At 48.3% G+C, this 13,333-nt stretch overlaps 1 protein-coding gene across 1 annotated transcript in view; it reads right to left on the bottom strand.

Moving 5' to 3' along the window:
• Positions 1-9,672, bottom strand: part of ncam2a (neural cell adhesion molecule 2a) — a 147,943-nt gene extending 138,271 nt beyond the window's left edge. The window contains exon 1 of the mRNA XM_084667940.1: positions 9,621-9,672. Within this exon, the coding sequence (XP_084524066.1) occupies positions 9,621-9,672 (52 nt within the window). The remainder of the gene's footprint in view (positions 1-9,620) is intronic.
• Between the last annotated feature and the right edge of the window lie 3,661 nt (positions 9,673-13,333).

Genomic DNA, 13,333 nt, shown 5'->3' with positions numbered 1-13,333 from the left:
GCGGCAGATCCGCGGCAGATCCCTCGCCGCGCGCCGCCATCCAGATCGCCTCCTCCGCCGAACGCGCCCGTCGACACGGCCTCACGCCGTCGCCGTGGCGATCGCATCAGCGTTGCGTCCGAGACACGGAAGCCCGTGCCGTCTGTCGATGTTCCTGGGTCTGCGTCGGAGAGCCGCAGAGGGCCCCCGTCACGGGGTGTTTACAGCACCGGGTGTCCCCTTTCATCCATCACAGGTAAAGCTCCGCTATTAACTAAGCCTGGGAGACAGAGCATGGGCCGAGCTTTTGGCCGTGCTTCACACAGAACCTTCCGGAGCTCCACTTCACACAGCGCTCACAGCCCCCCCCCCCCCCCCCTCCCTCTGTCCCCCCCCACCCCCACCCCTGCATCACCACAGAACCTTCCGGAGCTCCACTCATCCCGTTCAACACTTCCGCCCCACCCGAAACCAATGGCCCCCTCTCGAGGGCCCCTGGTGAATTCTGGGACGGCGATGGGGGAGAGCCTCTGGGATCGAGGGGCCGAGTTACGCGAGCGAGCTGTTGGGTAAGCCGCCGCTCGAAAAGAAACGGGCCAAAGTGAGTGTCGACTCTCATGTGGGAAGATGTGAGTCGAATTCACATTAGACTGGAACCCATACTGCATCCCCAGAATAGTGTCAAGGCAACTGAGAAACTGTTTCTAATAAGCACTCACTATTGAGGATGCCAGAGCAGGGAAGGTTCAAGGGATGCACCACTGGTGGTGTCTGAAATGTACTGTTGTGATAGCGAAAAGCCATAACACACTTCATCTTCTCATGCAAAACCATCAGCCTGAGGCTAGTGAATCCAATTCCAACAAAACACATTTTGAATTAGTTTCAAAAGCCAACAGGGCCTCAGGACTCAAAGACATTATACTAAATGGAAATAAAGATACAGTATATTAGATGTGTTCAAGTTGGATCTAGGCGCTTCAATTGACTTATTTCTGCCATTCCCGACCTGTTTTTCGCTGAGGTGTAGAGAACCGACTGCACTCTGGAAAGAGAAGACAGGTGTGCAGGTGATTTGTAAATTAGCATTCCCTGGGTAGGCTAAAGCAGACTGCTGGATCCAGGCCATCAGTTAAGGTATTTATAATCTGACAAAGGTACACAACGACAGACTAAATAACTGGTGCACGGAGCCAGATAGAGAGCCAGACAAAGCCCAAACTAGTCCTGTGAGCGACACGGAAGGTTTACTTACACAAGCGAGCCGAGGGGAACATTAAAGGAGACAGCGTGCTTCTGGTCCGCTGAGGTTTGTGCTAAGTTACCTGCTACTCCCCACCTCCCCAGACTTTGTTGAAATCTGTTTTCGCTGGTCATAGCCAAGGTCTATTCTGCAGCTCTGAGGAGAGGGTGATGATGAGGACTCTCACGTCTACCCACAGCCTCCTGTGTGCTGTTTGTCGGTGTGCTGTTTGCAGTGTAAGTGTGTGTGTGTGTGTGTAGCGCATGTCGGTGAGTGCCGTCTAAGTGTGTGTGTGTGTAGCGCGTGGCAGTGTGGTCGCGGCAGTGGAGGAGTGTGTCGCAGATGAAGAGAGAAGACGAATAGTCGCAAATCATGCGTAATTCATGTGAGCATTATCGCCGCAGAAAAGCAATTTTAAAAAAGAGCCCTCATCACCAGAGCTCCCTGAATCCCCGCTAACTCCTAAAAGTGCTGGAAGGAAATCAGAGCCCGAACACAAAGCGACAAGGTACGGAGGGACTATAAAATGGAGACGGAATCTTTTATATAACCTCCCCTCCCAAAAAGCCTGCCGATGGATTCCAGGCTGCGCTGGCCCCGCCGGGCATGCGGGTCTTTGTGCTCCGGTGATTGCGCCCGAGCCAGACTGGGCACTGCACCCTCCCCCACCCCCCCCCCTCGGGGGTCACGGAGGGAGTGGCGAGGTGGGCGCAAGGTGGTGGGGCTGGCCTCACACACAATCAGCCAGGGTTATTTTAAGACTCCCCTGAAAGAGGAGGGCGGAGGGGAGGAGGGGGGGGGGGGGGGCGGCCACCCGGGCGAACTCCTCATTTCTGCAGGGCTTTATGTAGCGTGACGGTTCCAAATGAAACAGCCCTATCATCTGGGGCCACTCCATTAATTTGTGGCTCTGACCACCTCCTCTGGGACGGTGGCTGAAGCATCCCTCACGGCTGTGGCGGTGGCTGAGCTGGCTGTGTTTATTGACTCGACTGCAATACAATGGGCTCGTGTTTTCTGCTGAGATCTCAGCCTCAAGTGTAGGAGTAATCTGTCATTCCCCCGGGTTCCAATACCCTCGTAGCCTTTATGAATTAGTTGCGGTGCGCAACTGTAAAATTGTTTTTGTGTGTTTCTTTTTTTTTCTCTCTCTCTCGCCCTGAAATATCTCACGACGCTTTTCTTTATTTGGTGGTCTATGTTTGTGTGTGTGTGTGAGAGAGAGAGAGAGAGAGAGAGAGAGAGAGAGAGAGAGAGAGAGAGAGAGAGAGAGAGAGAGAGAGAGAGAGAGAGAGAGAGAGAGAGAGAGAGAGAGAGAATGTGTATGTCTGATTATAGACTGACCTTCAGATTAGCTATTCTGTCCAGGCCAACGTGCACCTGCCAATCTTGATTTTTTGGAAGACTCCATTTTGGCTCGAGCTTTTGCAGTAGTGTTTGTGCCTCCTGGTGTGAGCTCTGAGCTCTGAGCTCCTCTGGTTCCCTATGGAGGTCATTACAGCACTGCTCGACCACAGCAGACATCCACAAGGGACTCTGGGTGGGGGAATGGTCAGGATCACAGTCCACTTCTGAAGACTGAGGCCTGGGGCTGAGGTCCGTGCTAGTCTGCTAAATAACCTAGTCCTCCCTCTCGGTGACAAAAGTTCTTTATCTGCATATTAACCACCCTTTTAGCAGGAACACAGGCTTTCTCAGCAAGGGCCAGCACTTTTCGACTGTTTGTAATGGAATAGTAGTTTGTAATGAAATCAAACAAAAAGGTCAAAAGTACATCATTCAGAACAGCGCTGGTTGAATTAGCGACGTGCTCCTTCGTCCCAAAGCAGATCTCCCACGAGTCCCCCCACACATGCTCCACAGTCTCCTGCACGTACGTTGCCACAGAGGACACCCTAACGCTAGCCGCAAAAGCACAAGAGAGCATGGAGCATATGGTAAAAAACAAACAAAAAAACATTCTCGTAAAAATAGTCGTTCTCTGAGGAGAAAACAAACAAATGGAAGTCTGCGGGGATTTCCGTGGGAGGAGTCCGAGGTGTCCACAGACTGCGCTCGACGTGGGCCCCTGGAGGGCTCGGGTAGGGGTCCCGAGGTGCATTCCAAGAAGGAGAAGCAGAGGAACTGGCATGTGGGAGACACTATTCCATCTGGAGCCCGAACGCATCCGTAGGCCCGCTAGCCGGCCCTCACTAAAATGAGACGAGACTTAATTAAAGCAGATTCATTGGCTCGTTCCCGCCAAGACGGCACGCCGTTGGTTACTCGACACATCGTGGGCATGAAGGGTTAGTGCTGCCCCTACTGAGGGCTGGGAGGGAATCCAGAGAATACGGGAAATGGGGAGGGATTTAAGTTCAGGAGGGAAGTAATTAAAAACACCCAGTTCTGTCCCAGTTCCGCCTCGCTGACAAACCTTGTGAACACTCCGAGAGCTGCTGTTGGATCCTGCGAGATAAGATCACGGAGAGTTAAGTAAACAATGCTGAGAGAATGCTGCCCCATGATTCACCCGCAAAGCAGAGCAAACTACCTTGAAGGGTGAACGATATGCAAATTGAAATCTATATCTCTGTCATAACGCCATCATTAGCTTCTTTGACGATGACTCGCTTCATGCACGGCACTTTGTAAAGTCGTCACGCAGGGAGAGGGAGAGATATCTCCTCTCTACAGACATCAGAGACGAGTCGGGGGTCGGGGAGAGGGCTGTGCAATGGCTGCCGTAAAGAGTCGATGACAAAGAGAGATGAGAAATAGAGACAGGCGGCCCTGAGTATTCAAAAAAAAAAGAAAAAAAGGAAGGAGAGTCGAGTCGATGAAAAACAAAAAACAAAACAAAGGCCCAGCGAGAGCGACTTCTCCTCGTGTTACACAACCCGGCCCACACACACACTCTGCAATTCGGTTTGAAGTCCGTCCGTCCGTCATCGGCGATGGGAGCCGGGCTGAGAGGCGCGACCTCTGGGAAGTCGATCTGTGGCGCGGCACGTCTCCAGTGTCCGTCCTCTCTCTCATCTACGGTAGCACTGCAACCCCCCCACCCCCACCCCTGCCCCCCTACCCCCCCCGCACACAAGAGTCTGAGACTCCAGGCACAGAATCTGAGAAGACGGATTCCCTTTCTACTCTCACATCTGCATCATTTCCTTGCAGAGCCATCCCAGCAGGCCTTGGGAGTAATCTGAGGCCAACGCGGGCGGATAGGAGATAAGGACCCTAGTCGGGGGCCCATAGAGACCACCCAGCCCTGCTTCAGAGAGGAAAGCTAGCCCTTCTCAGGGAGAGCTCGTGCATGATGAGGTGTGCTAGGTGAGCTTTTCCAGACCATTAGGAATGCAGAGCTGTGATTGGCAGACTGGGCCAGTCTCCCTAGGCGGGTCAGTGGCAGCGCCACACGACACTTGCTGGAGAGCCCATCAATCACAGTTTGGGTTAATTAAGCAGCAGGAGACCAGCCGGGAGCTCGTTGTTCTTCTGCGGATGACTGGAGAGAGAGTATAGGGGGACGGTGGGGGCGACTGCTTTGGGGGGGAAAAGAACAGAAAGAGGGAGGGAGGGAGAGGAAGTGAACAGGGGAGCGAAAGACGCGAGCGGAGCAGATCTACTCTTCCAAATCATTTGTAAACGTGTGTCGCTCGATGTACCCGTCTACTGTCCCTCCTCTGTCACTCTTGTGTCAAAGTCGATCCACGTCCTCAGTGCTTTCGCCGAGGATGTGAGTACTGCTCCATTGTGCTGCGCTTTGAGACATGTGAAGGCTCGTTTTGTCGTTGAAATAGTCATTAATTGCCTCGTGCAGGCGGTGTGTGTGTGTGTGTGTGTGTGAGTAGGTACTCTACGTGGGGGGGGGGGGGAGTGCATTACCAGACTGCCTCCTCTTGTCTCTTCAGTATGATGGGTGTGTGAGTTCCCGCCTAGCTCTGTGTGACTGAGCACCAGGGAAATCAATGCGGACCCTGCACCACCCCTCATTAGTGTCTGCTACCCAACGCTGCTATCATTAGCATAAGTCCCTTCCTCAATCTCCCTGATGGACAAACCAATACAGAGGCGTTCTATTACTAACGCTAGTGTTTTCCTTGGATAAAGCTGGGCTGCAGCTCTAAACGGCGGGACTGCATTCCTCGGCTGTCAATGCATCCCTCCTGTCCATCCCATAATAGCTGTGACAATGGCTCGATCGATCTCACTAGATGTCAGCCCCTCCCTTCATCTCTCTCTCTCTCTGTCTCTCTCTCTCTCTCTCTCTCTCTCTCTCTCTCTCTCTGTCTCATCTCTGCATCTGTCAGTCTATTCACTAGCATCGGGCTAGGAGTTTCTCGACATGGGAAACAGCAAGGTGTCCAGCCATTGTTCGCTCCAGTAATACAAACTTATTGACCCTGGCATTCTAATAGTTTTCTCTCTGGATGCACCTGCAGTAACAGCACCTGGCCGTACTGGGTTACCGTCCGCGCTCAGACTATTTATTCATTGGCTGAGCTCAATTCATTTCAGACTTTCTTTCTATTGAGCTGTTTGTGTCTCTGCCCTAGGCAGGTCGATGCCACAGGTCCAGAGCAAATCTCCAGTCAGCAAAGTTATTATACTGTCTAACTGGGTCATCGTGTATGGGGCCTCACTGGGTCCCCTTGTGCCATTCTCCCTTCCCTCAATGCTCCATTTAATCATGCCCGCCGGATCCAGAACCAGGCCCGGACCCACAACCTCGTCCCATGGAGGAACAATAGACTGCTCAAAAGGCTTTGAGTGGCAGCGGGTGTCTGGATGTGTGTGTGTGAGTGGAGAGGTTCCCTCGAGAATAGGAAAACAAGTCAAATGTGAACGTTTGGGGCCATTTTCTCGGTCATTACTGGTGCTATTTCTATGGGGTTTTCGAGGGTTTTCGGATTACGGTTAGGGTTCGGGTTAGGGAAACCAGGATCTTGAAGGGGGGTGAAAGGTGATTCCCCATAAGAATAGTAAAACAGCGTTGCATGTGTGATGTGTGTGTATGAGGCTATCAACCTGTTTGGCAGACATTCTGTTCTTCTCTGTTCTAGCTCCCACGACAAAGCCAGAATCCCCAATCTTCCTCACAAATACCCAGGGTACACACTTGCTACCCCTGCTGTGCCCATCAAACTAGCATTGAACCGGCATTAAACTGGCATGAGACTGGCATTAGACTAGCACGAGGCAGGCATTAGAGCGGCATTAGACTGGCAAGATTCAAATGGGCGAGCGCCAGGAAGGGCTCCCTGGTGAGGCGAAACAGACGCACTGATGGGAACACAACAGAACCAATAGGAAGACACGAGAACAGGCAGATGTCTCTCCCAATCACGTCAGCCTGGCCTAATTCAATTCCATCGCGACAGGATTCAATTACATTTGATTAATTTTGGCACAACTCGAACTCCATAGAGAGGGATTCAATTTCTCGCAATGCAATTTGACTTGATGCAATCGGATTCACTTCAGTCGAATGAATTTTTAAACTCAATATCTCTCTTTCCATCTCCTTGTCCTCTCCCTTTGCTTCCCCGGGCCTTCCTCCTTGTTTTCCACTCTTTTAATCTCAGGAATTATAAGTACTGTCGCCAAGCACATTCAACATATGACAGAATATCCATGCCTCATGAATCTATCACAATATTCACACTGGTTGAATAACTTAGCACACTAAAATAACTTTCACACCACCTAAGTCTGGCTGTATTCATCTTCATGCACTACAACTGGGAAATCCAACGATGCAAACTTTGCACTTGATGCTTTGCGAAAATCTGCTCTGGCATTGTATGGCAGAATCTCTGGAGAGATCAAAACAAGAATTTCCTTGCCAGTCTTTATGTACACCGCATCTATGCTAATTCTGGCCCCATTCCCCGCCTAGTGGGATAAAGTGCTAAAGGCCATATATGAAAAATCAAAAGCAGAAGAAGGAAATAAATAGCATATCCATAACATTGAGATTGCCCTTTGTACAATTCTGAGGGGCCTGCTGACTGCAGTCGTTCTTTAAATTGATTTTTCATATGCACTTCCCTCAGGGGCCCATTCCATTTTCATATACGCACTCTGTGTATGTGTGTTCCCCTTCCCACTCTATTAATCAAATACCGCAATCAATTTCAGTGCACGGAGCAGAGACAGGCCATTTCTTATGTGAACAGCTTTGCATGTCTTTAATGGGACTTTGTGAGTGGTATTACATAATAGGAAAGGATTGTGTGTGCTAAGCTATTTGAAGAGGCATTTAATAGTATACCCAGCCATGATAGAAATGGGAGGGGGGGGGGGGATTTTGCAAGGAAATGTGTGTTGTGTAAGCATTGTTCCCAGTCAAAACGTCCCTCTTACGAACGGGTCCTCTTTTTTATTTTTTGAGAAAACAATTTGTTCCCAATTTCTACAAGTTGAGTGTCACAGAGTGTCGACCATTTGTGAGTGCTTGTGTGTGTGGAAACAAATGTGTTTGCATGCCTACCCTTAGTGTGCAGACACTGAAGCAAAGGAGCATAAATCTTTTATTGCCTTAGTCACTGACATTTTTACCACTGAATCAAGAAAGATCTTAATTATGGCACTTAACATCTTGCCGGATTGTCTCTGGTGAGCACCGGAGAGCCTGAATTATAATTAATTTCACTGAATACTTACCGAGAAAAGAAAACACATAAACCTTCAAGGGTGCATAAGCAATTACCAGCCTTCTATAGAGCAAGCTTCTGTGATTTCTAATGCTAATGTTTTCCTCAGAGAAGAGGTATGTGCTTACACTGGCATGAATCGGAAAGAAGATGTCTGCAAAACACGTTGGTGAACAACCAATATGTCTGCTCCATGCAGCTAAAGCTGTCCATGCTATCTGGATGATGGGCACTTTAATAGTGAAAGAAGGAGGGGAGAAAAATGAGCTCTATATTGAGCTTAAAATGTTCCTTCTTCACCGGTAGCGGACTGAGGGTTGTGACAGAATGATCTTGCTCAGCCAAGATATGCAGACCCCAGGAAAAGATTTAGCTTGGATATTGCGTGTCAAGGAAGTCGCCACAAACCCCTAAGGACTATAGCAATGCTGGTATTTCCAAGAAGGAAAATATAAAGTAACAGCTATGGTATGCAATGACAATCTTATATTATATTCAGAAGAAATAGATTAAAATAAAATAAGATACAACAGACATGTAAAGAGAGAGAGAGAGAGAGAGAGAGAGAGAGAGAGAGAGAGAGAGAGAGAGAGAGAGAGACAGAGAGCGAGAGAGAGAGAGAGAGAGAGAGAGAGAGAGAGAGAGAGAGAGAGAGAGAGAGAGAGAGAAAGAAAGAAAGAAAGAAAGAAAGAAAGAAAGAAAGAAAGAAAGAAAGAAAGAAAGAAAGAAAGAAAGAAAGAAAGAAAGAAAGAAAGAAAGAAATAGAAAGTCGTGCGCTATAGCACCTGAGAGCTGTTAAAACGAGGACAGGCAAGAGCGCACGGAACATTGTAGATAAACCAAGATAGGTCTCCTGCCGACGTATGGAACATGGTACGACGATTACCAATATCCTCAACACCAGTTTGCAGCGCTCTACTCCCACCTGCCGTTCTGTGCAAGGAACCGGGCTTTGTGCCACAAACAAGTGGTACAGTAGCCTACCTGGTCGTCTCTATGTGCGCGGCTGCGAGTTTCACGGCCCGTGAACGTGCTAGTAAGTTCAGAAGCAGCCACTTCCATATCATGTAGATGCTAAACACTGTAGTGCAAATTGTGTAGATCTGACTAGCCATAGTGATTGACGAATGGCATTCTCTCTCAACCATGCTCCCTAAACCTATGACGCTCCTCGAGAAACGCATCGGTGATAATAGGATATGGATGGATATAGAAGATTTTAGAGTTTTAGCCTTACTTATGTGAATGAAAATGAGTCAGATCGCAAATTAATAACCTTCAAATTACAGAAGCGTAAAACACTGCTTCACATTTGAGGCTCAAATCATGTCATGGTTTCTGCTTTTAAAGGAAGAAGAAACACATAATCAAGTGCACTTTACCATGTTCCATGTTCACCAGCAACAATCTCTACAACATCCTAACCTCCCCATAAATTATCCACGAATCAATCTCCAGTTCATAATCATATGGTCACACAGGAATTGGTGTCACGATTAGAAGTGTACTGCAAATACACTCAGATCTAAACAGATCCATCAAGAAAACGAATGTCAGGGTCTCCTCTCCAAAAAGCAAGCATTCCACCCCTTGAAATACGTGCTCTAACTACAAAACACACTCGGCCAAACAATCCGCCCCTCTCTCTCGTCCCCTTCACCCAGCTCTCCTTAACAAACTGCCCCTGCAGATACATGGATGAGAGTGGGCGCAAAAAACAACTTATCCCCCGAAACACATCAAGGAGCCCTCATCCTTACCTTGACTGCCGCAGACCAGCAATCCAAGGAGATGGACGAGTTTGAGAATCATTTTCAGCAGGTTCGGCTGATGGACAGCTTCCTGCGTTCGTTGTAAGTTAGAAGATTTTTCAGTAGCTCAAACGGGAACCGCGACACTCTGCGTTCAGCCTCCGTCCTGAGGTCCGCTGGCGTTGGTTCTGTCGCTTCCACGCGCGCGCGCGCACTCGTTCCCTCCCTTGCTCGTTCACTTTTTACTCCTTCGCTGCCTGATTCCCTGCAAGCCTCACTCACCAGTCACCACTTAGCCGAAGAGAAAACTTGACTTGCCTGTGCCGCACATTGAATGGCATGTCTCCAGATGAACCGATACTGGCAGGTAATTCCAATAAACAACATGATGACAAGTGTGTGTAACTTAATGTAATAGACATAAATTGTCCTACCCCTTTAATGCAACCCAATATTTTCAAATGACAATATGTAGTTAACTAAGGGTTATTGGCTATATGGATTTAATTAGGATTATATAGCATACAGAGTCATCCATTGTACTCTATTACTTGTTAAACTTGTTTTATTTTTTATTTTTATTTTACTTTATACATTTCTGTACCTATCATTGACAATGCCACAGTGTGTGGGATTTCCAAAAAAGAAAAACAACAACCAAAAAACACGTCTAGCATTACTTCTAATGGGTGATGTAGACCCAGTTAATTAAAAGCTGTTTCTGCATGGCATCTTAAATTCCATACATGGGTGAATCACTATTTCAAAGGATTGTAATTGTGTGACTCGTTCAGCCGTCAGCTGTTAAAGTTCAAAGCTTTTGTGCACAAGAAAAAGTGTATCCGCCCTTTAACATTGTATGGTAGAAATAGACACATCTCAGCTCGGCATTCAGCCACAGTCTCTGTGGAATATCTTTGTGGAACATCCATTAGCTCGTTTGACATTTATGAACCAGGGTTTCTGAGAGTGAAAACCTACTTTTATCATTTACCTTGTCGAAAAAAAGGTTTGATGTTTATGTTCCCTTCCCAATATGGAACATGGTAGCACTTGTAGGACCACAACCATACTGCTGTCTGTCTGTTGAACAAAGTGATAACAGGCTCTGTTTCAAAGCGCCCAAGCTAGGCTACGGCGCTGTCTGTTTAAAAATAATCACACCAGTCATCTGTCACCCCCCTTATGTCATTGGCACTTCCATAGCGCAGTAGTGGATAGATGTTTATTTATTTTTGTTGATGTTGGCTCTTTGTTCACATTGACCATACTGTGGGTGTGAATAATGTAAAACCATGTAATGAACAACGCATGATGACCTCAAGAAAAACCTCAGTAATCATTAGTCATAAACTGGTGTTAAACTCGGGAGTGACGGCATCATTAGTTAGTCCTACAAACAGAGTGGATGCCAGACATTAAGCATTGCACTGTCTCTTGTGGGCATGCTGAGCTGGGAAAACTGGAGGGAAAATGTTATTCGCTCAGTCCTATTTACCCAGACTAATACATAATTTAAATTTTGTTTTGGTCCCATGATGTGTTTTCCGCTGTTTCCTGTTTTTGAGTGGCCCAAAAGTCATGCTGGGACTGTTTCCCTGTGTGGATTGGCCTGCATAGTCGAGGGTAGAAGATAGCGCAAGGTATCGAGCAACATTTCCAATTGATCCACAACCCTCCTACTCGCGCGTCATCTCGGAGGAAAGCCAGCTGATCCAGACTCAGCATTTGTGTTGATTGGGATTAAACAGGTTTAGTGGGGCACCGGATCCAGGATCAGCCTTTCTGAGATGTGCGAATACTGGTGCTCAGATCTTCAGCCTCTCACAAGTCTATCTGTTCTCCTCCGTACCCAGCACCGTCGCTCAAGAATCCCTGTTCCCCTGGCAACCACTTTGTAAGTGTCTGTAATCAATATTAAGGGTTGGTGGTGGAGAAGGAGGAGAGGGTGATGGGGAAGGGGGGGGGGGGAGTGTGGAGAGCGGTATTCTTTGGCTTTCTTTGTGCTTCGCCGTTACTAGAGTCTGCCACCCGGAGGGTTTCTGCGTCCCTGTTGGTGGAACGAAACAAGGACCCGCCGATGACTGTCGTGTTTGGCCGTTCTGGCGAGATATAAGGGCGAGCTCCCTGCAGGCCTCTCCTCCGCCGAGCGTTGCTCGCTAGCTTCCTCTGTGGCGTTCCTCTTCTCTGTCTGGTTGTGCTGGTGCAGATCAGGTGTGGGCGCGTGTGGGAGTCAGTCTCGGGCTTTGTCTCTGGTCATGGACATGGCTCGGTGGAAGGAATACGACTCAGTGTTCTTGCACTGTGGCCACTGCTTCGAGTGTGGAACAAGGCACATTTTCTCACAGCCACAAAACCGCATGCAGTATGACAAGTCAATAACTTACCAAAGACCATCAAATACTCCTGTAACAAACCCTATACCACCCAATGTTTTGATTTTGATTTTGTTTTTGTTTTTCCAGGATGGGAGGAACATCTACCAATCGACAACACTCAGTTGAGGTCAATACGCGCGGGTGTGGAGGAGCTGATGAAGACATGTTCTCAGGATTCCCTTCAGATGCTTTGCCTGGGGGGGTGGGGGGGGAGGGGAGGTCTGGATGGGCTGGAGAAAACAGCAGAGAGCCATTGATCGAAACTCTTCTTGCCCGGTTCGGCATGGACCACCAAAAAGATGGTATACTCGACCTTGTCCATCATTCATAAGGTGCTTGAAGGTTGTTGTGTTGTAGTTTATTGTTTAGTGAGTGTGACCTTGAATATCACAGTGAAATCTGTGCCAGAGGAAGGGGGCTGGATGTCAAACAGCTCCCCCTGCTGGCAGGCCGCAGGCAGGCACCTGAGCTACATTCATGGGTGACTGAGAACACCTTGCGCTGAGCCACCTCTTCCCCCTAGCTTCTCCATCTCACAAGGGTGTCATGTCCTTTGAGGCTGCTGTGGAGAGGGGGCCAAAGCATTCATCCATGGCTATGCCTTCTTTTTACAACAATGCCACAAGACCTTTCCCCACTAAGGCTAAAAGCAGCCAGCCACTGTTTACCTCTGGGAAGAGAGTCAGTCAATTGCCAGGCTTCGTAAAAACTGGCAGAGCCGAACTGCGAGGCTGGTTTGGGGTTCACGAGTAGCTTGGAAGAAGACGAAAGGATGAAGACATGACACGTTTCTACTCTATCTATTCAAGACATACTTACACTACAGAACTGTCAAGTTGGCCAACACGAGCACACACACTCCTGTGTGCCCACATCCTGCCTTGTCTTTGCAAGCACATCCCCGCGATTCCATGATGATGTGAACCTGTTAGGCACGTTAGTGACCAAAATTGTGACCTTATTTAACTCGGGCGCAGGAATATCACATTGTGATTAATGAGACGCTAAGAAAAAAAAAAACGAATTAAGATGAGCTGTGGTTCTGGAAAGCTCTCTTATAACAGCTCGCTCCTCTCCAGTGCCAAATCATCTGGTCCTTACCGTCTTAGCCAAGAAAAACTTTGGATTTCAGACAGCTCAGCTTCCTAACAATATAATGTACAGTACTCTCTGACTGTGAGTTCCGGTAGTTTTTTTTTTTTCATCAGCAACGTTTGTGTAGCTGTGGAAACAGGCATGGCACACACAGTTATGTGATTGAATTACCACAGGGCAAAGTTCTGAGTCAGCAGATCATGTGGACAGAGTGGAATCTCTAAAGCCCTTGCTTAGGAAGCACACACA

Source organism: Hypomesus nipponensis, chromosome 12, assembly GCF_054491055.1.
Source record: "Hypomesus nipponensis isolate SF chromosome 12, ASM5449105v1, whole genome shotgun sequence".
NCBI classification, from domain to species: domain Eukaryota; kingdom Metazoa; phylum Chordata; class Actinopteri; order Osmeriformes; family Osmeridae; genus Hypomesus; species Hypomesus nipponensis.
This window is presented reverse-complemented; position numbering and strand designations above follow the sequence as displayed.